The sequence below is a fragment of the Vigna radiata genome, chromosome 2 (genome assembly GCF_000741045.1).
Source record: "Vigna radiata var. radiata cultivar VC1973A chromosome 2, Vradiata_ver6, whole genome shotgun sequence".
In the NCBI taxonomy this organism is placed as follows: domain Eukaryota; kingdom Viridiplantae; phylum Streptophyta; class Magnoliopsida; order Fabales; family Fabaceae; genus Vigna; species Vigna radiata.
The window spans coordinates 23,436,830-23,461,145 of record NC_028352.1 but is presented as its reverse complement, the minus strand read 5'-3'; the positions used below and the strand labels follow the sequence as shown (position 1 = coordinate 23,461,145).

The 24,316-nt window shown below is 35.0% G+C and overlaps 3 protein-coding genes across 3 annotated transcripts; 1 reads left to right on the top strand and 2 right to left on the bottom strand.

Annotated features, from left to right (window-relative positions):
- Positions 1 to 781: 781 nt before the first annotated feature.
- On the top strand, positions 782 to 2,280 carry LOC106755629 (taxadien-5-alpha-ol O-acetyltransferase-like; the record flags this gene model as incomplete). Its single annotated transcript, XM_014637816.2, has 1 exon — positions 782 to 2,280. A coding segment is annotated over one exon (1,383 nt), but the record flags the coding sequence as incomplete, so codon positions are not given.
- Positions 2,281 to 6,226: 3,946 nt separating this feature from the next.
- Positions 6,227 to 14,176, bottom strand: LOC106756362 (UTP--glucose-1-phosphate uridylyltransferase 3, chloroplastic). Its single transcript, XM_014638756.2, has 17 exons — positions 13,289 to 14,176; positions 12,334 to 12,514; positions 12,088 to 12,237; positions 11,800 to 11,961; positions 11,543 to 11,715; positions 11,394 to 11,460; positions 10,810 to 10,976; positions 10,194 to 10,352; positions 9,316 to 9,407; positions 9,131 to 9,225; positions 8,656 to 8,733; positions 8,356 to 8,451; positions 7,896 to 7,970; positions 7,717 to 7,808; positions 7,411 to 7,573; positions 6,822 to 6,882; positions 6,227 to 6,639 (listed from the first exon to the last, which is right to left on the bottom strand). Exons 1-17 carry the CDS (start codon positions 13,954 to 13,956, stop codon positions 6,527 to 6,529), a joined length of 2,592 nt encoding a protein of 863 aa, XP_014494242.1. The 5' UTR covers positions 13,957 to 14,176; the 3' UTR covers positions 6,227 to 6,526.
- Positions 14,177 to 15,418: 1,242 nt separating this feature from the next.
- Positions 15,419 to 20,153, bottom strand: LOC106756451 (sorting and assembly machinery component 50 homolog). Its single transcript, XM_014638888.2, has 4 exons — positions 19,528 to 20,153; positions 17,967 to 18,452; positions 16,421 to 16,933; positions 15,419 to 15,942 (listed from the first exon to the last, which is right to left on the bottom strand). Exons 1-4 carry the CDS (start codon positions 20,047 to 20,049, stop codon positions 15,859 to 15,861), a joined length of 1,605 nt encoding a protein of 534 aa, XP_014494374.1. The 5' UTR covers positions 20,050 to 20,153; the 3' UTR covers positions 15,419 to 15,858.
- Positions 20,154 to 24,316: the final 4,163 nt, after the last annotated feature.

Below are 24,316 nucleotides of genomic sequence, written 5' to 3'. Positions count from 1 at the left end.
ATAAGATGCTAAAAGGACGAGAGAAAAAAAATAGTAAAAGGACGGTACTGCGTGGAGCATGAAATTGAATTTTCACAATGCATTTGTGTTAGTCGTCCCAGCCAAAGTCATCAGAGGAAAAGTTATGTTAAAGAATATAATGACCTCTGCAGAAAAAAAGAAGAAAGTCTAAATGTTAGAAGCAGAACGAGGAATGGTAATAAATAGGATAACAGTTAATCAGTGGAGAAAGTAATGATGAGTTCTGTTTTTAAGCCAGGAAAGGAAATGCATTGATTTGAAGTTCTGGTGATCATTTATCCAAATTCATATAATTTTGCATTTCTGCTGAAACGTATATATAGATCATAAAAAGGTTAGTTGGTGTGAGATAAAGAGTACAGAAAATTGAAATAGTTGAGGAGATGATTAATGTGAAAAAAGTGTTAAGTTAGTTAAATTTGATGGTGATGATGATGTGGAAGGAAAGGAATTAAAAGTAATGTTATTTAATGAAAAAAAGGAGTGATAAGTGTACTAGGTATAATAGGTAGATGAAATGGAGAGAGAGGTATATGAAAAGAAGGAAATGTGAAGGAAAAAAACAAGAGAAAAGATTTATGGAGGAATTTGGAAATGACTGGTCATCACTTCACCCAACAGACAGAAAGCAAAGGCAGCACAGCTGTTTTACTATTTATGTTTTTTCATATTAATTTATCTTCCATAAAGCGATGCCCCCAGAATCTTCACACAAATCTTTCACAGTTACAGTCACTCATCAGCCGCACACAACAAATAAATACCACCCTCTCCCACATCCACTTACAACACAAACCTAACATATGCTTCAAAGTTCAAACTACCCATTTCTCAGTTGCCAAAAATGGTGCGTGTCAAAGAAGCTCATGTTGTCACACCCTCAGACCCCACACCCAACACTGTCCTTGCACTCTCAGCACTCGACTCCCAACTCTTCTTGCGCTTCACAATCGAGTATCTCCTTCTTTACAGGCCCGCCCCGGGCCTCGACCGCCCTTCAACCGCCGCTCGTTTAAAAACCGCATTAGCTAAAGCCCTCGTTCCTTATTATCCATTTGCAGGAAGAGTCCGGCCCCAGCCTCAGGGGCTGGGCCTCGAGGTCGTTTGTCGGGCCCAGGGTGCTGTCTTCATCGAAGCCTCTTCCGAACGCTACAGTGTCAATGATTTCCAAAAGGCCCCCAAAACAGTGGCCCAATGGAGAAAGCTCTTATCCCTCTACGTCACTGACGTCCTCAAAGGCTCGCCGATTCTCGTCGTCCAGCTCACCTGGCTCGCCGACGGAGCCGCCGCCGTCGGCGTCGGAATCAACCACTGCATCTGCGACGGCATCGGGAGCGCTGAGTTTCTGAATTATTTCTCCGATTTAGCCTCGGAGAAATGTCAGGGTCTGGGTCTCGGTGTGAGTGTGGATCCGAAGCCGAAACCGGTTTGGGATAGACATCTTCTGAATCCTGATAAGAGAAGCGAGGCGAATCCAGCTATGCATGCTGAGTTTTGTGGAGTTCCTGATTTGTGCGGGTTTATGAACCGTGTGACGAGCAGGCTGAAGCCTACTTGCATTGTGTTGGACGAGAGACGCATCGAGAAGCTGAAGCGCGCGTGCGGAGGAGAGTCGTGCACGTCCTTCGAGGTAGTGGCCGCGCACGTGTGGAGGAGCTGGGCTCGGGCGTTAGGGTTTCCGAAGAACCAGACGCTGAAGCTTTTGTTCAGCGTGAACGTGCGGAAGCGAGTGAAGCCGGGTTTGCCGGAGGGGTACTACGGGAACGCGTTTGTGTTGGGGTGCGCGCAGAGCAGCGCGTGGGAGTTGGGGGAGAGAGGGGTGGCTCACGTGTGGAGTGCGGTGAAGCGTGCGAAAGAGAGGGTGGATAGCGAGCACGTGCGGAGGGTTGTTGAGTTGGTTTCCGAGTCAAGGGCGAGTCCTGACTCGGTGGGGGTGCTGATTCTGTCGCAGTGGTCGAGGCTGGGTTTGGAGAGGGTTGAACTAGGAATGGGAAAGCCTCTGCATGTGGGACCCATTTGCTGCGATAGGTACTGTTTGCTTCTTCCGGTTACCGGTGAACGCCACAGCGTGAAGGTGATGGTGGCCGTCCCCACCGCCGCCGTTGACAATTTCCATCGCTTCCTCCGGGAATACAATTCATGACCCAAACACAACTTCCTATGTTACGTTGACCTGTGTAATTATTATGTTTTACAAAATTAAATAAATTTCACTTTTCCTCTTCTAAATAAAATCTTTTATTAAAATAGTTGATTATTTAACTATTATTATATAATAATAAGACTTTGAGATTAAGGAATAATTTTGTATAATATATATATATTGTTTTTGGGTCTCATCAATCAATCAAGATGAGTGAATGAAAGATTGGCACAGTGTTACTATTTACGGTTATGGAATTGAAATTTATTTGATGCCATTCCCACTTTCTGAAACTGATCCCTTAACTTTTGAGATCATGTTAGACTGTTTGACGATCAAGTCCCATAAAAATCTTTGCACCCTTTATATGAATTCAACACAGCTTGACACCTGTGTAAAAGACAAACACACAGGATTATGATTAACAACTTCATTCAAGGTTATCTCTATATTTCTATAAATAGAAGCCCGGATTTCCCCACTTAATATTAATTAATCTTTTCTTATTCAATTAACTATAAACTTTTTTCCTTTTAGCATGCCACGTCTCATCTCAGATTTTAATCTCACCCCTTTCTTTTTCTTAAATCTAATCTTTCAACTTTTAAATTATCACAATCAATCATCGCCACCTTTTATTAATATAAAATTTCGATATCTTTATTTTCTTCCTCAAATAATTAAAAGTTTGAAAGGAATTTGGAAAATATAATCAAAAGACTAAAAGCTCGAAATTTCAATAATTTTGTAGGGTATGAAATTATGGGTTCGAAGATAGGGAAGTTTGATATATCTTTTTTTTTTTTAGTTTGAGTGAAATATGGTATTTTAAGTAATATGTTTTTGAGTAGAAGATGAATTAAAATGGTTTTAATGGGTTGGGTTTATAAATGTTTGAAAGAAAAGAAGAAGAATATAAGATTACACAAAATTTATTGATTTTTACCCGTGAAACATTGTAGATCTAGGTATGGACTATTGTTTATAATGTTTTTGCAATTATGAGAGCATGTCTAAGTAATATTAAACCAGCATGTATATATAAAATCACTTTTTCTAGCATCATCTCATGGAACGCACGATAGGAAGTAGAAGACAAAATGTTTGTCAAAAGAAAAACATCGAGTGCATAAAATGATTTAGTGTTTATTTGTTCGGGAAATTTAGTATTATATAATTTTTTAAATATGTTCATGAAGAGGCATACTAGTAGAAACATTAGTTTTTAATCGAGTTACATATCAGTACTTTTAGTTTGTGTTAATTTTTGTAAGATCTGATTTATTATTATTAAATTTATTTACTTTAAGTAAACAATTCAAAACATAACAAAAACCTGCTAGCTTTATTATTTAATCAAACAAGTAACGAGATTCAGTGATTTTTTTTCCTAAATATTTTTATTTTAATATAACGTTCTTTTATTTTATTTATTTTTTGCTTATTTTTAATTTAGTCTATTTTGCAAACGTGGCTTTTTTACTATTAAAATTTTCTATTTTCGTCTCATAATTTTTTATACTTAAAAAAAAATTGAATCAAATTAAATTAAAACGAAAAATACTAAAAAGACCAAATAACTTGACCTAAAAGTATTAAAATTGTGTACACCTATTGATAATTTTATAATGAGAAGAACAAAAAGTCACATGCATGATTAGTTGTTGTTCCTGCTGGTTTTGAGGGTATGTATGGAATAATCAGTTGGCTGTTGTTTATAATAGTAAGTAGAGGAAAATGGTGGGTCCTATGAAATTATATATGATTATGATGTTGTTAAACATGTTTTATTTTAATTAGAGAGATGTCATTGTAATGATGTTGTCTGTAAGAAAAAATAATTAGTGTTTTAGTTTATAACTCACATCATAAATATGAAAAGTTGTGTATGAAATTTTGCATTAAAAAGTGGATTATGTCGGTTTGGTTTTGAAGAAGATATGCATGACGTATGGTATAGAATTTTTTGAAAAATAAAAATCGAAAAAGCATATTCGAAAACTTTAAAAAGAAGTGGATGCATTGTTATAAGAGGGTGGTATGTAGACAAATAGTACTGGTGGCGTTATTAATTATGGAACAATTTATGTTTATAAATTACACAAATCATTTGACTTTCTCTGTAATCATGTCTTCCATAGTTATGTAACTGCAACTACTGTTACAAAATATATTTATAATGCCATATGGGTACGGAAAATATACACTACATCTTTCTATTATTATTCTCTTTTTTTTTTTGCAAATCTTTTCTTCAATTCCATTTGATGTTACACTAAATAATCCTTTGGGTGCTTCAAGATAAGATTGGAAGGAATCTTCGACTAAAATAATATCAACCAAAATTAAATGCCTATACCAACATAGTAAACTAACATATATACATAATATGAGATTTTTTATATGAATAAATAGTCTGGTATTCGAGTTTGAACACTGGGACATATGGGTAAGTGGAAACTTTTATTTTAAGAAATGTGCTGATGATATGTTCAAACATGTGGAGCAAGCACACGTATTCATTCAGGAACACAATTAAGGATGTCATAATGGAAAGGTCAAAAGCAGCTTATGACCTTGTTGACCTAATAAGAATAATACGTTTTAAAAACTTCTATATACGTAGTTAAAAAAGTGATTACATAATTTTAAATTCATCATTTTAATAATCTAAGTCAAGGATTTTTTTTACTCTTTTAATAGTGTTATAAGATTTGGATTAAATTTTTATTTTAAATAATATGAATGTATTTGGAATGAAAAGACATAAGAAAGTTGTTTATATATATTAAAAAATTTCTGGTTGTGATTAGATAATTATTATAGTTTTTATATAGTTTTGAAGTTTTGATCGGAGGTAGTTGTGGTGGAAAGTTAAAGAGTAGAGTGGTGGTAGAAGAAGGTCTAAGGAAGTGAAAAGACAAGGGTGAAATTGATAGATGGGTATAGTGTGGATTGAAATGAAAGAAAGGTAATGGAATGGTGAGTACTATGAAATGTAGTGGATGGTGATTTGTCTCTTGTGACAGAATTCACAGTACAATGAAAGACTTTGTTGTTGGTAGTGCAATATTGATGAGTGATGATGGTGTGCTATAGAGCCTACATTTTGTACATCAAATGGACAATTGGGAGGGAAAGCACTTTGTTGCTTCTACTGGTATTCAAATGGAGGAAGATTTTGTCTCAACATTCAATTCTATAGTACAACATTATTCATTTTTTTACAAATTTAAAGTGATATTTAGTCCCAGATGAATATTTATGTGCTGGGCCTGGAGGGTGATGCATTTTACAATGATGTACGTTCTTCCCTGCTCAAGATTTTGTTGGATTTTGGTGTATTTCCAAAATGGGACAAAATAATTGTTCCTCCAATTGAAAAACAACAAGAGGGGTTTCGTTACAACTCAGAAGTGACCTGCTTGGATTCTAGCTGTAGGTGTGGAACCAGGATGATCAATCAAATGATGCTTGTCTTCCCGCATTTGTCTTAATCTGAAATCCATCAACTGCTTATAAATTTGCTTGCTATTGCATTTTAATGTATTGATTTTGAATTTGTTACCGTAATAAACTAGCATATTGCTTGATTTTTGTAATTACACTTTGTTGCATTTTTATTTATTCCTTAAAATTAGGTGAATTAGCTCATGAATTAATTCACTTGTCAATAGGCAATTTAGCTCACGAGAAAGTGAAAGAGTTGTGCTGAAATCTAAAAATAAAATAAAATAATGAAATCTACTGGATAAAATCAAAGGGGTCCTAGAAAGGTGACAAATAAAAAATTATTACGATGAAATATATAAGCTATCCTCTTTACAAACACATACTGTTCCATTGCAGGTACATTGAGGAAGAGAAGAATGACAATCGCCCGTTTAATACGATTGCGAAGTGGATGACCACAATTACTATTATGATATTCAAAAGCCCAATAACTTGGAACTTTGCATAATGGATTCTCCACATAAAGCAGAAAAAGAGATTGGGTGTGGCCTGAACACGTCAAAATCTCGAGGCGAAAGCGTACATTTAAAATATAAACGAGGTCTGCAATTACTGAAATAGACCAATATACATTGCTTGAATTCATCTTAGTTTGATAATGTTGGTTACATCGACGTCATCCCAATAATAAAGGGGGAGATGAATGGAAAAATAGAAGAAAGAAAAATGAGGGAAGTGACACGGATTATACAAACCTATCAACATATTACAACAAAGTCTAAAATAACCAAAAATGACCAAGGCTTAACTTCTGTTCAACCCTGTCATTTAGTAACCTAAATTATTATGAACTCAAATGGCAGCTGTGAACCATGATTCACGCAGCAGACATCTAAAATGGTTAGTGGTTTATGATTCTACTAAATCTAGCTGAATGTGAGAACCTTCTACCCTGTAATTCCAGTGCCAGCTTCCCCTCTCCATCATATCTTTATCAATTGGATCTAACTGGATTGCTAAACCTGAAACGCAATTATGAACCTAAATCAGCAACATTCTATGACTAGGACAGAACAAATAATTTGACTAAGGATAACAACACTAACATTCTCAAAATAATCATGATAACAGCATATATTACTTCAGGCAAGCAAAGCAATAAGGAGAGGAACCAAGCAAAATAAATTTCTGAAGTTGAATAGACCTGGGTTTCCCGGCATGATTTTGAGTCTGTGGCCATCTGGAACTTCGAACACGTGATTTCCCTATATCAGTTAAATAACAGAAGAATAAGCTTGTTAGGTATCAGTTTATAGGTTATCAAATATCCACAAAAATTAACCAAAGAGTAATTTTATTGTACTTAATTTTTAGGCTATAATGACAACAGTAATTGGAGGCTTTGTCATGAGGCTCTGGTTCTTTTCGACATTCAAATACAAATGACTACAGGGTCAGCTTAATAGTTAAGAAAAAGTGACTCAATAAATTCTAAACTCGAAATGAATCCTTTATGTCGGTGGTTAGAAAAAGTGTCCCAAGCTAATATTGTTTGGAACAATGTGGGTTGGGTATCCATGAAGGGAATAAATCCTGCTTTGTCAAGCAATTCTAGGCCGTTGTGGGTATCCTACCATGCACACACATCAAGGCAAATTGGTTTGGATTCGATGAAAGCTCTAACTTACAAAGTATGAGAAATCATGGGCTCAAATCCAAGGAATAGACACTATTGCAAGCGGGACTTTTTGCAAAAGTAGTTTAGAGAATAAAATCTACATTTAAACATTAACCTGTAAGACAACATCAGTAGCCTCAAATTCAGCATTTCCATGAAGTATGATTTGCAGCACCTCAGATCGCTGCACATCATGTTTCCAGTATATGTTTCGATCACAGTTCCAATCAATTCCCTTGTTCAACACCTTGACATTTTGCAACTTACATTTTCCACACCTGGCATGATAATAACATAAATGTGTATAATGTTAGATGCTCGCAATCTAAAGTAATTTTATGCCTTAGATCTTGGGATCTTCATGTACGATGAGGTTGATAAGGAATCACAATACAACTTATTAATACAGAAAGAACAATACCTTTGGCCATAATGTAGTATGGATTCACCGCTCTCATTAATCTTCATTGAGCCCATAACATTCTCAGCTATTATGATCAGGCTTCCATTGAGCTGGTGTAAAGGGACAAATGACAAATATCAGCCCAATATCTTAGAACTTCACGCCACATAAGTTAACCAAATCTATTTGCTTAGTACCTGTACATTCCTCCAAAAAAACTCTGCAACCTCTATTTGTAACTCAGAGCCCTCCGATACGGAACCACCATAAAACTGATCACAAAAAAGAATGACAAAATAATCAAAACCTTTATATGTAAATGATAATCAACACAATTCACCCTTGTAAAGCTGTAGAACTGTCATGTTCCAAGCAAATTGCATTGAAGAAAAGGTTACACCCAGACAATAGGAAGAAAAAATTGTGTAAAAAGGTTAGGTTCATGTCTTATCATGTGTTAAGAACACTGGTGGACACGAAACTGAAAAAATGACCTATTTAAGGGAACACTTGAGACCAATATGTTTAGAACACAGCCATTTACTGATAAAATTGAATTAAACTTTCATAGTTTAAAATTTATACAAAGAATATAACATAAAATTGACAATTATTGATGAAAGAATACTTAAAATAACATAATAATACAAGGGTTACCTTTTGCTTAGTGACTTCCCAAAGAGGACCAAGAGCAGGATGCAAAAGGATGAGAAATGGTGGTCCCGAATCAACATAGTTCTCATTAGCTTCAATCTGCAGGAGAGAACAAACATAACAAAATAACTGTAAGTACCTAGAAAGGACAGTAATCCTCCGTTTACAAACTTAAATGTATTACCAAATGACCAAACAAAAAGGTTTAGCAGTAGCATACTAGTATAATATGAAATTGTACTTGACCAAACCAAATGAAAATGAATCAATAAGCATAAAACATGCTAGCACGCATGTATATACCTCAGGAAGTCTTATATTACACTGTGAAAGAAGATCGTGAGCATTTCGTAAGATATCCAAAAGAGCACCATCCGGTGTCTACATAAAAATGCAAAACATATTATAGATATTTAAGAGCAACCATCATTACAACTCCAACACATAAAACTGAAAAACATATATATTATACGAGAAATATAAAGATAATCCTAGCCATCCAAAGAACCCGTAGTTTAGTTCTTAAGCTTTCACCATTGTTCAAAAACACGTTAGTAAGATATTCAGGTAATACCAACTGATAAGTGAAGACAAGCACTATCCAAGTATATAAGGAAATATTAGGAACAGACCTCATAAGGAAGGGATTACAAGAATACTAGAACTGTCAAAAACTTGGAAATGGAATCAACATAATGGAATATCACACGTACTTTGTTTACTCAACCCAATCTAGACAAAAAAAAAAATGCTATTTCACCAATGCAATAAATCGAACCTGGTGTAAAGACTTGTCTCCATGCCTTCTTTTTTTCTTGGCAGAGGAGGTAACTCTCCTTCTTTCATTATATACAATAAAAGTATCTAGCTCATCTGCTCACAAGTAAGAGTTTTGTTAAGCTCAACTAAATGGGAATTGTTGTATATGGTTTGTCAGATCAGACAAGCACATGCAGGACGTACCTTCAACATCATTATAACATCTAGAAGAGTACGAATTGAAATAATTGTCAGCAATATTTTGCATTGTGCACTCAAGTCTACCACCAGAGACGCTAGTGAATCACAAGGAAAGGGGGAAGAGTAAGTTGTAAATGCAACAAAAGAATTCGCAATATACACAGCGTGAAAATATTTAATCACAAGGAAAATAGGTAAAATTACTCATTTGGCCTCTGAACTATCTGGAAATTTTCAAGCAGGTCACTAAACTACTAAAAAAACTAAATGGGTCCTAAATTTAGTAGTTTTTAAATTTAGTTCTTCGGGTTTTAAAAACAGTCATTGATTATGGCAATTTCAAGATGCCATAAACTAACCCCAAGGACCTACCTTTTTAGTTTAAGAACCTAATCACATTCTTTTTACTGTAAGGACCTACTTTCAAAATTCACAAATAGTTTAGACACCAACTGAGTAATTTAATCAAAAATTAACTTAGAGAAGTAATAATAAGAAACAAATAATCACTGTAGAAAAGATGAATTATTTTAAAGCCAGGAAAGGTAATCCATCAATTTCAACTTGTGGTCCTCATGCATTTCAAAATCGAAATTTTCAATTTCCAGATAATACATGAATATAAACTACTGTCAGATAAAGAATATATATTATAGATGTTTCAGTAGTGAATGTACGAGGCTACCACTAACTATGGTTTAAATAAAGTAGATATACACAGCCTTACCCCACACAAACAGAGAATTTTTTTCAAAGATTTGAAACTGTAACCTTTATTTGGTCACAAGGCAGCAACCTCACAGTTGTGCTAAGCTTCATTTTCAATTTAATGTATAAAACAAAGGAAAAATCATTGATCAATTCACAAGGAAGAGACATACCTATGACATCTACCAAACTGATCTGAGTAAACTATTGGCTTTTTGGTATTTAGCACCATTCCAGGCAAACTATTTCTACTCTTACTTGATCCAATTAGCTCCGCGGAAGGTAAATCAACATATAAGATGTTTGTATTGGCTGGGAACTCCGCCTGCAAACTTCATTATACAGAATGAAGTCAATATTTGAGTATGCATTCCAAATTAGAAGGCATAACAGACAAAAAGAGTAAAGATTCGCAAAATAATAACTATTGAACTGTTTGATAATCTCCAGAAGGAAAGAAATTTATAATATTAAATGCATTAATTTTAAATTTGAAGGGCACGGGTCTCCTGTGGATGTAGGTTTATAAAATGCTTGTCATTCTAATTATTCATACAAATTTGGGGATAATGTATTCTTAATCATCGAAGTCATTCGTTTGTAATAATATGCCAGACTAGAAGAATACATAGGTTAAGCATGGGCAAATAATTTAAAGCTGCAAAATGTATCACAGAATCTGGATACCAAATTTGAACATACAAAGTCAGTTTAGAGTATGAAAGCCCAAATCACTTTTTGAGACAGGTAAAACACTGAAATAAAATCAAGTCCAGGAAAATCACACACCTTTTTGGAGCAAGAGGTCCAGCAGTAATTCCAAACTTGTCAAACTCAGTGTACTCAATACAAGAAATTCCATATTCGCATTTACCATCAATACTTTTCTTCTCCATCAGCACATTAACTCCTTCTGTAGCGCCTGATATCCGCTCACAAGATGCAAATCCCAGTTTCTGTTAAAGAACACAGCTCAGAAAGTGCAAACAATATTCTACTTGAAATTTGAGACTGTTTAGCTGAATAAATATTTCTGAGAACAGCGCCTTTCTTTTTTTCTTAAAGAACTTCTGGCAAGATAAATTATTAACTAGGGACAATGCTCCAAGCAAACAGTGGATTTATAGGATAAACAGTTGGACTGCGGTATCTAGTTTTTTTTCCAGTGCATTTATAGGATAAACAGTTGCAATTATCAGACATTAGTTGATTTACCAAAACCTTATACATCAGAAACTTTTGACTTGGTAAGGAACTATACACAATAAAATTTTATTTACCCTTGTATCATAACATGTTTTAGCCTTTGTCCACATATAGTGCCAAAAAAGGCTGAGATTACCAATTAAAACAACCGCTAACTACCTAACTACCTTTCCATGACGTAAGCCAATCCCTGCTAAGGCTAGGAGGGTTAAATCTGTAGCTGCCGCAACGTTACTGCAAGGTCACCTGTATTGTAAATGCAAGTTTCTCGTACTAAGGAAAGCAAACCAAAGAAATATCAATCATAACAACACACCTGACTTGGCGCAGAGTTGCACCTTTTCTTCCTCGAGAATAAAACCATTTGAAGATGCCTTTGTCATGTGCAAGTTTCCATATGACACCATGACCACCAGGCTTGCTCAGGGGACTCAATGGTTTGGTGACCAGCCACTGACCTTCTTCTGCACCAACAACTGGAACAAGAGGCTGCAAATTTACAAATTATATATTTAGAGATTTTTAAAATAAGATGACCCCTCCCAGAATCCATAGTATAGATTTATATAAAACCTGCTCAAAAAGTTGGAAAGTTGATCGACCTCTCCCAAACCATGAAAGTCTTTCACACAGAGAAGTGACGTGTTTGTGGTTGTTCTTTGCGGCACTTGTCATTATTGCAACGGGTGTGATACATTGTTTATTGTATAACTTGAAGTACAAGAATTCTCTAGCCTTCAAATGTGAAATTGAAGAATTATATATTTCAGGGACCAGCACAAAAACTTAATCTTGGTTTTATCATAAGAAAAAAATGGGCATAGCAAGTATGACTGCGTTTGATAGTTGGAGATCTAATACCTGAAGATCTCTTATAAGACCTTCCAACAAAGTCCTTCCACAATATGGTAGCATTGCAGCAGGCAGGCATTCACCTGACTTAGGATCAACCAAACCAAGCCTGTCGGCAGAACCTCCCAAAGGGTAAATTTCACCTAGGTCTGGCAAACCCTAGAACGACAAGATCTTATTATTCCATGTACCTACGAAGCATCTAACCTAAATGCAAGTTACAATTTACAAACCAGGTAATGTAATTAGACTAACCTCTATACCCCATAGAGCTGCTTGAGAAGCATACTCTGTGTCTTCAGAAAGGTTATGCCCATTAGGTGCATTAATTCCTAAAATTTGGCATTCTTTCGCTTCATGCATCTGGTGTGACCACTTCATACTCTGCCTCTCAAATGACTTCTGGACAATAAGTTCCAGAACTGTTATCTGATATCTGCATTGTATCAGCGTTAACAAAGAAACAAGTAGATTGCAAATTGAATTATTCCCAAACAACATACACTCCTATTAAACCAAATTTATACCAAGCAAAACCGAAAAACAAAAACTTGATGGTGTTGGGATCAAGGTTTTAAAAGAGGGTCTGCAACTGCAATTTCAGCTGCAGCGTCAAGTTTTATGGGGTGACTGTGATAAGCACCGAAACATTTGTGAACCCACCCTCAAGCCACCTATATGGGGAAGAACTAAATATTTAAATATTCCACCAAACATCTCATAATACTATTGAACATAGACACCCCCATAATACCGAAGTTCCTATCAGACTGCGACGACAATGATGGCTGTATAAGCCGCGTTCTACAGTTTCTCACTCTATCAAGGAACTGGAACTGCATTACGTTGGTTGGGACGACAAGTAATGATGGAAAGGTGAGAAAGTTCCTTATGCTTAAGAGTTTACAAAAACATAAAGAGAGAAAAAAAGTACAGGAGATTTATTCCCTTTCTGCCCATCTCATAAACCCAATGTCTGTTCCAACAAAATGGGAGTACTAAAAATGTTAAAGCAACTAAGAAGAACAATAGTTCGGTTTCACAATTTTACTACTGCGTAAGTCACCGAAGTCAATCTTAGTATAACTGTTTTCTCTTCGCTTGTTGATATATTAAAGAAACAAAAACAAGGTAGGTTAATTTTATTCAATCTATTCCCCATTTGTTCCATACTAAGCGAATGGTAAAAGTAGGAAAACGAAGAACTGACCCAATAATTCCTCCAATACAGTCATAGAATTGCTCAATTTCCGCCAAAGTTTCTAACAACTTGTTCAATTCAATAATCTCGTAATCCCCCAACGCCATCCCCGAACCCACACCACCATTGCCATCAAAGGAATTCAAATTCTCAATCATCTCCGCAATAGCGTAGAGCGCGCTCTTCACGGCGCTCGCGGTAGCAGCAGCAGCCGCGGCGGATTCTAGCGATTCGGTTCCGTCCAAACACAGCACATGCTCCTGCCCGGCAGCAACCACGCATTTGAGCAGGAATAGTTGGTCGGAGCTCAACCGGAGCGAGGCCAAAACCCTAGCAAGGCCGCGACCCGAACTGAAGAAGCGCTTCACTCTGGAATCGGCGTTGAGCACTCGGAGCTTCTCGACGAGCGTGGCGCACGCCGCAATCCTGTCGCGGAGCGCGGCGAGGCGTGCGATTTCGCGGTAGAAGTTGAAGTCGCCCCGCGGAGGCGGCGAGACCTCCAAGGTCTCGGTGGAAATTCGAGCGACTGGACAACATGTAGAAAGAGAAGAAGGAAGAGAGATAAATTTGGAGAAAGAGAGAGAATGGGAAAAGGAATGAGAATGAGAAGGTTTGGAGCGGAAGGAGAACACAAAACGCTTATTTTGGGGAAGAAGAGAAGTGGAGGAGTGAAGCATTTTTGAAGGCTGTGTTGTGTGTGTTTTGAGTTGGAATATGCAATTGATTAAGGATGAATTTAAAGTTGTATTGGATAAAGGGAAGATGCTAGAAGCATATACCAGAAAGGAAATAGCATAATAAGAAGGAGGGAAATTAAGTTGTTTCTTAACCGTCCATCAAGTAGTTGCATCTGCCCATTATATAATACCTCTATCCTCTTCTTCCTTTTCGGACTGCCTCTCATCATTTCACTATCTTCTATCTTTCACATATACCTTACGGTCCACAAATACATGTCTTTATTTGGGTTTACAATATCATATAACATGTCATTTTTTATTATGCTTTATATCACTAACATTCATGTAAGTACAAGTAATTTATCTATCTCCCTTGGTTAAATGATTCACAATTTCAGTTCTCGGTTTTGTTAAGTATCAATGATTTTGTTTAGATAAGGCATGTATTTGTGATAAAAGTGTTTTTGAGCACGTAGACTCACCAAACGTACATAAAGACAGTCACCAGTGATGGACATTTCAGTGTCCATTTTGAAATTGCATTGGCCAAACCCCAAAACATGTTTTGCTGCGATCTTCTTAAGACCAAGTAAAAAATGTATATTTCAAAAAATTTATAGAGTTAAATCCTAGGGTTCAACTCCTCTAAAGCACCTTTTCAAAGCAACTGGCTATTCCCAGTATTATGTAGATGGACGTCACCGTTCATCACAAATCAAAGAAATTTCGGTCTCTTTGTTTCTACTGATTGGAATTCCACTGTGAACTACTAATAAATTTTGAAATGGAAAAATTATATGCATTTTTGCTTTTTATTTAAAAATGCGAACAAAGACAAAGAAAGCTTCAAAGTTATATATAAATATAATAAAATATTGCTGTAAATTACAATAAAAAATTAAATCAGATATTTTTTATATAAATAATTATTTTTAAATATAATTAAAACTATACTTTCTATTATAATAAAATAAAATAAAATATATTAATTTAAATTGATATATAACATAATAAATAATTGAAATGTATAAATAAAAATAATTAGATATTTATAAATACATTTTACTATTATAATTAATGAATAATGAAAACGAAAACATTAAGTAATTAATAAAAAAATTTAATATTTCATTAATATATCTTTCTTGTTAAAATAATAAATTAAATTAATCCATTTAAATTAAAATAAATATAAATACCAATCAAATCATTTCCATACTTTCTATTCTAAGGAACTTCACCTCCCACTTTTTTTTCCTTCATTTATATTATTTTCTATCCTCTCAGATTCACCCACTTATTCAAACACATTTTAACGAATGATAAAGACAAATAAACTCTATTTAAACTTTCTGAGATAAATAGACTACTCTGCCCATTAATTATGCAGATGTTACGGATGCCTTTGAGGGCGTGACTCATTTATTGTTAGCTTAAATAACATTGATAAAAAAAATCAAAATCTAACTCAAATCATGTATAACCAACAAATATTCAAGTACACTAGAACAAAACCAAATTGCAATCTCACAATTTCGAAGACAGTAAGACAAATATCCACAAGAATGATCTCAACCAGTGTTAGCGATTTATTTAAGTTGAACAAAGTATGAGAATTCTCAGTGCCAATCAAAGCCTTCTAAAGTTGCATAATTCATAATTTCATACACCATCGCCATGCAATGAGCATCAGCTTATATGCTATCACCCTCAAGGGAATGTCTACTCCAAAAACTGATCCTATAAATCCTCTACGCTGAAACAGTTGCCTTTCTCGATTTTCAGTCTGGATTTTAAACGAAAGAGAATAGTACTAGCCATCCATTGACAGACAGCACAAATGCTTAGTGATTGAGAGTAAAGTAAAAAGAAAAAGAATCTCAATTTCGAACTCTGCCTCTAAGAAGGAGCTGAGAAGCTGAACCTAAATCCTGTCTTCCCACGGTCATATTCATCCTGCTTGAGCACGTGGTAGAAGTTACCCTGAAACAATGGGAAATGCGAAGATGAATTTTTCATTTGATAAATAACAATAAAATACAGAATTAGGAAGAAGGCAAGGAGAGGGGGCAGGGGCGCATAAGAAAAGAGATTAAATAACTGCCGAACTTTGTCAATCTTGTAACCGAAACTGTCCATTTCCCTAAATTATATTACCAGCAGTTGAAATAGTCCAAAAAAATTCAGGGGATTTGCAACAATATCAAAACATGGATAAAATGTTGCCGGAGATAATTTTATAAGCAAAAATATTAAGTGTTATGTTCAGAGTCACATTTCAAGGAAAATAAAAAGAAAAACTACAAAACTTGCCCAAAGGTCAAATATAACAAACAAGACTAACTATCCCAAAGACTTTTTCCATCAAAATCATGTTTTCTCTGCCCTTCCAAAAAAATATGATTGGATAGTTTGACCACCTGCTCAATTATATGCAAGAGTAACTGAAACATTAACTAACCTCTAGGCGAAAAAGTTTAGTAGGAACAACAAAACCACATCCAACAGATGTTCGGAATGATTCTAAGAACCTCCGAGGTGAAAAGCGCCTATATTCATTCTGAGTCAATTTTGCCGTATTCCCAGCACCAGCAAAAAGATGACCATGGATTCCATGATTTCTCAACCACCTAATTGGGAGATCAAAAGACAGGTCTGCAAATGCCGTAACAGCAACATCTCCTCCAATGAAGTCCCGTTTAGAGGAATCATCATTGTCATCAACAATTTCGTTTCTAATTCTCCTTCGTGGTTCAGTAGGACCTAGTCCCCTAGTTTTAAATCCCCACAATGTTATTGGCCCTCCCAGAGTGCAAACTGGAGAGAAATCACCTCCCAAATAAAACCTTTCAGGAAGAGGAGATGGCTTGTTCATGAAGTCATGCCCCCATGGAAAAACGGCACCAGCTGAAATCCCAAGGTTAAGAGCTGTGTTATAAAACGGAAGGGGGATGGCACAGCGAACATCGAATTCCTGCATTGAGAGAATCCAACCAGTTAAGAAAAGAAACATATCTAAAATGAGCAAAATTAAAAAACAGTATATTGGACAATAGAAGGATTACCATATGTTATACATGTGTTAATGTTAAGATTGCCCATTCCCAACATTTTAAAAAAATGTGCAGAAATTTTACACCCCTCTATATATTATTTACCACAATCCAAAAGAATTTCCAGGCAGATGGTCACAAATTGCAATTTGAACAATCAAATTCTTAAAATGTGACTTCTCAATCACACAACATATATAGCTGTCACTACAGAAGCATAAGGCCATATGCAGCCAACCATGTACTAGTGCCAATATTTTTCAATTAGTGGGTATAACTAAATTGGTTGTTCTTCAACTTGTACGAGCATCATCCTACTAAAACAAAGTATGGGCATTCTTTCATTGTGTGGAAAGGCAACACTTGGTCAAACAAGCACCCCATGCACTGTCTACACAACTGGCAAAATTAAAACTGAATGATGTAAATGCATACTGGAAAAGAAGCATGTTATTACAGATCCCAGGTTCTGTATTTTTCAAAATGGCCAAGAAGATGAACTCAGCTTATACCCAAAAGAATAGGACATTTTAAACCCGGTTTCCAAATCCTTAACTTAAATCAAACTCAGTGGAATATTTAAAGGTTAAAGAATGAGAAATTATTTTCTATTACTCCAACGAATACATAGAGCGCTACAAACATTTAGACTCTAATTAGAATATCCCAAATAGGAGCTAGAGGGAAGTAAATTCGGGAATAAAAATTTGTGCAAAATCAAATCCTCCTAATTGCAGTAACTAAACAAATAATTACAAATATGGTTATAACAATCAATTCTTTTAAAAGTTCTTATCTTCATCAAATTAGAAAGTATCCCCAAAATAATTTTAACAATTACTACACTGGTATCCATCACTTGATACTTGATAGAGATTATAAAGTTTTATTCATGACATGTACAATTGCCTTTTAGCTTATTAATTAATGGACAAGAAATTGATCTAATTGCACCTGGCGCAGGAATCGCAAGCTCCGATGATCTGGTGTAAGGCCACCAAAGTGAGTGGTGGAAAGAAAAGCATATCCACTTGTAGGCCTAATTGCCGAGTTTCTCCTGTCAATTTTAAATGTATACTTCAAAGATGATAATAAACCATGGCCAAGCTGCCTCCTTATAGACCTGGATGACATTTGAGATGGATCAGTCAAGGTACGCCATCCAAGAGTGTAGACTAAGTCATGGTGCCTGGTTGAGATTAAGCCAAGAGACAATCCTAACAGCTGCTCTTTGTATGAAGAAAACTCTTGCCAATCTTGGGAAAGCATGGAAAGTCGTGCTACAAGAGGAGTTAACAACCCTTTCAGTCTTGGAGCAAACACTCCTACACTCACCTCTGTTGCTTGGTTGCCACCATAGGCCAAAGAGGCATCCCATAGATCACCATAACCTAACAAGTTTTTGTACTTAAGACCACCTTCAGCAGTCCACGAACTTGTCTACAACAGTGTTGCAACATATCCAAAATGAAAACATATATATTAGCTTATTAAGACCAATAAATATTCATCAGACCAATATACAGCTTCCAATAAAGCAAGGATGAAACAGAAATGTTCTACTCCCCCACAAGTAAAAGATTATAGCTGAAAACTCATAGTCACGATCATAACCTTATATTTTATCAACAGGAAATGAATCAAATCTTTGTCCCAACCTGATAACGTTATAAAAATCCCAACAATTATTATATAATGCAATTACATGTACATTGTATCTTGATTTTCTTATTGACACAAGCACCAGAAGGAACCATTAGAAATTGAGATCACCATTCTAATGGACCTAAAGACACAGCCCACTCCACCCATGGAAAGAAAAATCAAGTTGGAAGTCAAAGAATTTGGAGTTTCTTCCTTATTTATACCCATAACTATACCCTTTCAGATACTTGTCACTATTCAAAATAACTTCTGCTCATCCATAAGCATAATAACATTAGCCAAGAAATAAAACAAGGGTACATAGCTGTTTGTTTTGTCACGTAAAAGCTTTCATATTATTGTGGGGGCAATAAACAGAAAAGTCAACTTCCCTTAAATCCCTGATACTATAATCTAGGACAAGCAGGTCAGTATGTGTCTAATGCCTCCGTTGATAATAGTCAAAGATCATACTAGAAGATGACATTGATCTCCTAAGAGCAGGAAATGTGTGTGATTTCTTTACGATTAAACCAAACCAACAGTTTATGGAAGATCAGAAGATCAAGAAAGGACACTTTTACTACAAAGGTAAACCTAGTCCAAGGATACCCAAATATTTTGTTCTTATTTTTTGTAAAATGATTACAGATTTGCTCTTTGGTGTTGCACTGTAGTACAAGCATCTGAAATGAAAAGATACAACCTCAGACCTAATAAGAAATGCATTCTCATATAATTTATTATCAATCACAAATTCTTTGAAAGCTTCAAATAACGCAATAATTGGTCACAGACTCACATTGAATCAATTCAAACTTGAGCAATCACAACATCACACACGAAACGATAATAGAGAGCAAGATTGTACCGAGGGTTTGGTGTAAACGCCAAATTCGCCGGAAACTTTGTTCGCGGTCTCGACAACGTCGACGATGACATTGGCGGTGTGAGGCAGCTCCGGCGGCCCAGCCTGGAGCGTGAGCTCGGTGGACTCGAAAATCTCGAGGCTGCGGAGCCTGGCGAGGGCGATTTCGGAGGCGCGAATGAGCTCCTGCACGGTGGCAGCGTCCTGGAGAAGCTTGAGCTCCGCCTCGATCACCCAATCCTTGGTTTTGGTGTTGCCTCGAATCAGCACATCGTGGACGCGGATAGGGACCAGCTCCGAAGCCAATCGCCGGGAGAGGGCTTCCAGCTTTAAACGCTGCTCGTGTAAACTCGACAATGAGGATCGGTCGTTCCGATTGTACGGCTCGTGTGAAACGACGTCGTCGTGGCCGTCGTCTTCTTCCTCTTCCTCTTCGTCTTCTTGTTCGTCGATTTCGTCGTCGTCGGCATTGTTAGGGTTTGGAGAGAAAGGAAGTGATTCGTTTCTTTCGTCAGAGTTTTCCATCGATGGGATTCGGAGGCAGTTTACGTGAGTTGGGTTTACTGAGTGAGCAAAGGCAACGCCAAATCAAGTTTTTCTTGCATTTTTTTTCTCTCTTTTCAATAATCAGTGTTTGTATTTTTAAAATTCCAAATACGATATAACTAATCTTGTAATAAAAGGAATGTCGTAAAATTTAACTTCAATTTTTATGAATTAAAATTTTATCAACGAGTAGTTTAAAATCAATAATAAAAATGTTATTTTAGCTAAAAAATATATTAAACTAAATATGCCATACATTTTTAATTTCTTAAATATGTCAACTTCGGGTAATTAAATTATTAATTTTTTAGTCTAATTGCATATGAAGTAAATTCATTAAATTCTATAGGAGTTTTACTTTGGGAATTGAACTTTTGATTCATAAAAGTTTGATAAATCCAAATAAAATCATCTTTTTAGAATCAAACAAAAATATTCTTGTTTTTTTTTGTAATTATTTAATTGATATAAGTTAATCACAATAAATAAATAAAATATAATACATCATCTGGTTTTTAGTTTTATTTTTTTTCTTTCAAAAAAGTTGAGAGAAGTCCTATATTTCATTAAAAATGGTTTTTGTAGCTTTCGGTATTAAAAACATAAAGGTATAAATGTCTTCGTGCCTAAAAATGAATAATGTGTCCAGTTTTGCAATACGTGGCACATTTGATATATTTTAAAGTGTAAATTTTAAAAATTAAATTAAATGACGTGGAAAAAGTATAAGTGAGGATTAAAAAAAATTATAATTGGGTTAGAATTCATTCGCGATTTGGGGTTCAAGAATCTGGTGAAAGTGATCTTCAATTTGGATTCATGGTTAGTTCAAGATGCATTTGGAAGAATCTCGCCTGTCAACAACCCGTTTCAACCTTCATAATCTCTCTTTCTTCATTTGTTTTTCAATTCAACCACAATAAAAGAGAGAAAGAAACCTACTGCATCCACCTCCATCTTCACCCTACGACTGCACTTTTCTAGCCTTGTCGGAGCCAGACGTGATCATCAGCGTTGCTGCATCTTTTTCAAGGTGCGCCGTTGGCCAGAAGCTCTACCAACATTACCACCATCCCTTTTTCTCAATTATTTTTCAACCTTTTTCCTCCTCTTTGAATGAGTTTTTTCTAGTTGTGAGTGTTTGAGGTGAAGAAGAAAATAACGACGGGGTGATGGTTGCCGAAATGTTGGGAGAGAGACGGAGTTTCTGATTTTTTGTGAATTGCAAATTGACAATTAGGGTTTATGATTTTGCACATGATTTTGTGAATTGTGAATTAAGATTCTGATTTTGAAAATTACAATTGAGGCTTCTGACTTTACATAAGATTTTGCACAAATCCTAACCATTTTTTTTTACCTAATAACTTCAACTTTTTAACATTTCTACATACCTTGCCAACTCAATTCACCTCACCTTGCCACATAATCAAAAACTGTACATATCATTTAGTTTTCGTCACGGAGACAACTGCACTGTTAAGGACCATTTTGAGTCATTTTTAACGAAATATGAGGTCTTATTGAACTTTTTTAAAAGTATGATGACTTTGAACAAAAAGCCCAAAACTAAAAACCAAATTATGTATTAAACCAATAAAAAATATGTTTATACTGTATAACCATTCGGTCAGTTAAGGACTAGACGGTTGACGTGAGGAGATAACTAACTAGTTCAGAACCGTTATTAATTGATAATGAATCTGAACAATAACAGGTATTAATGGATAATTAATAAAAGTAATAGTCATCAATTGGAAATTAATAAAAAATAATGAAAGTCATTTATTGTATGACTGATTTTGTCTCTAAAGCAATATAAAAGTGAGGATTTAAGCAAGTAACAAGCTAAAAGATAGCTGGTTTTGTCTCTAAAATGAACCTCAAGTAATGGTAAGAATTTTCGTTATCAGATCATACAAAAACATAGGTTATGGTGATGTTGGTGGGAAACATTTTGGCACCCTTCTTTTAGCGCCATCGTGAGAAAGTCGTGCATGAGAAGATGGGGTGCCATAAATTCACACCCTATGGCCCATCAATTGATCGGTGAGTAACATTCCAAAGTTAACTCTCATTGCATTGTCATTTACGTGGCCTATGAAACATTCTTAGTGAACTCCTAAAGCTCACCAACCAGTGAGGAACGTTCCAAAGCGAACTCTCAATGCACTGTCATTTATGCGGCCTAAGGAATGTTTCTAGTGAACTCCTATAGCTCATCGATCAAGCAAAACAGAGAAAGTTAAAACGCATCGAAAACAGACCCTTCAATACAACGCGAACGATCTCTCTCAAGTTCACAATAATCCATATGCACCTTTTCCAATAAAGAGCTCGCTTAAGCTTCAGGGGCTTGTGTACTGTATGACCATCCGGTGAGCCAAGGATCGAGCGGTCGACCATCCAGCAAGGAAATGACCGACGGGTCCAGAATAGTCATTAATTGATAATTAATCTAAAAAATAATAACTATTAATGGACAATTAATAAGAACAATAGTCGTTGATTGAAAATTAATAGGAATAATAAAAGTCATTTATTGGTAACTAATGAGTGAGACTACGCCCATTATAATATTTATAAATATACGTTTCACGTTAGGTCTGACTTGAGCGTCAGAGTGTCTTTGATAAGTATGTTCTCACGTAACTTGAAGAAGAATAAGGAGATAGAGTGTTGGACTTGATACCAAGTATACCAAGTACTAAAAGTAAGTACATAACATCGTTCTCTCAAGGGAATTGAGTTACGTTATCAAATTGGAATTATTTACCAAAATCAATTCATAAATGATAATGATTGAATTCATAATCACTGAAATAAATTGTAATAACAATAATTTTAAATATTATGGTTGAAAGTTTAAAAGAATCATCGTTGGAATTGGGTTTCATAAATCATATGAAGATAAAACATTGTACAATATGTCATTATTTCATTCAAACATTCATATCAAAACATACTAGTCCTAATTCCTTAGCAACTAGTTCTAAATTCATATATCAAAATGTTGATCCCTTAGGCAATTTAACATACAATTTGCATTAAGTCAGATGCTAATAATGACTAAGTTATTGAGTCTATCTATAAATCCTAAATCACTTAGGTGTTCTATCTATACCCATGTTCAAAGTTACTCTCTAGTAAGTAGAGACATTCAAATAAAATTATATTTTCATACAATTATAGTAAATTCAAGACATAGCATATGAATGAACAACGATATATTGAGCATGAAAATTACATCATAATGAGTTCATTACATCTAATTCCAACAAAGAAAAGTCTAGTTACTCTTAATTATCTAGAATGCACACATTTGAGCAATTCCTTGCAAAAAATGGTGTATTGATGCCTTGAAGCAGTGTCCTAAAGTTTCTGAGATGTTTTCATATCTTTGTTCTATCAAAAGTTACCATATTTCCCTATGTATCGACTTAAAAAGCCAATTCAAATTTAATTAATTCGCTCAACGCATGACTATGTATGCGTTAAGCGAATAATCAACTACATATCCTTTAACTGACCCTAATTCGCTTAGCGCACCAGTACAACTTAGCGAGAAACAATTGAAAACACTCAAAATGATGTATAAGTTCCTGTATAATTGACTACACAACTTTCTACTCAATATTACAACTTTTTAATGAGAAGACACTGTTTCATGAATAATTATAACTTTGAACTCACTTATGAATATAAAAATAAGTATTTTTCACACTTATCAAAGAAACAATAAAAAGCTTATTTAGTCTTTTTAAGACAATTTGAAATGTTTTAAATAAAAAACCTTAACTCCTTATCCAAACCAAAACAAGCTTGTTTATACACTTTAACCATAACGTCATATATATTATTTCTAAATTATTTTTGGAGTGTATTAATTCAAACCCAACAAAATTGGGGCAGTTTCTTCTTGCACCTTCGTTAATTCTACAACTCTATATATATATATATATATATATATATATATATATATATATATATATATATATATATATATATATATATAAAAGTCAAAAATACTCTTAAATATCAAATGACTTTCACATAATATAAATCAAGCAAAATGGAAAATTTTTTAGGGTGTTTCATCCTCCATCTCCAAGCCTTCATCCTGCACTTCCAAAAATTCCATTTTTGACCTTCTGACAACTGATCCTGCACCTCTAATTTTTTCAAAAGTTTCATTTTTAACTCTAATAAATATCTTTCCATATTTTTTCTCTTTCTTATTAAAAAC

Coding starts and splice junctions, on each gene's coding strand:
- LOC106756451 (XM_014638888.2), bottom strand. CDS start 20,049: ATGGAAAACTCTGACGAAAGAAACGAATCACTTCCTTTCTCTCCAAAC. Junction 18,453..19,527: donor GCGTTTACACCAAACCCTCG/GTACAATCTTGC, acceptor ACACTGTTGTAG/ACAAGTTCGTGGACTGCTGA. Junction 16,934..17,966: donor GCTTGCGATTCCTGCGCCAG/GTGCAATTAGAT, acceptor CTCTCAATGCAG/GAATTCGATGTTCGCTGTGC.
- LOC106756362 (XM_014638756.2), bottom strand. CDS start 13,956: ATGCTTCACTCCTCCACTTCTCTTCTTCCCCAAAATAAGCGTTTTGTG. Junction 12,238..12,333: donor CAGCTCTATGGGGTATAGAG/GTTAGTCTAATT, acceptor TTGTCGTTCTAG/GGTTTGCCAGACCTAGGTGA. Junction 8,452..8,655: donor GTAATATAAGACTTCCTGAG/GTATATACATGC, acceptor TCTCTCCTGCAG/ATTGAAGCTAATGAGAACTA.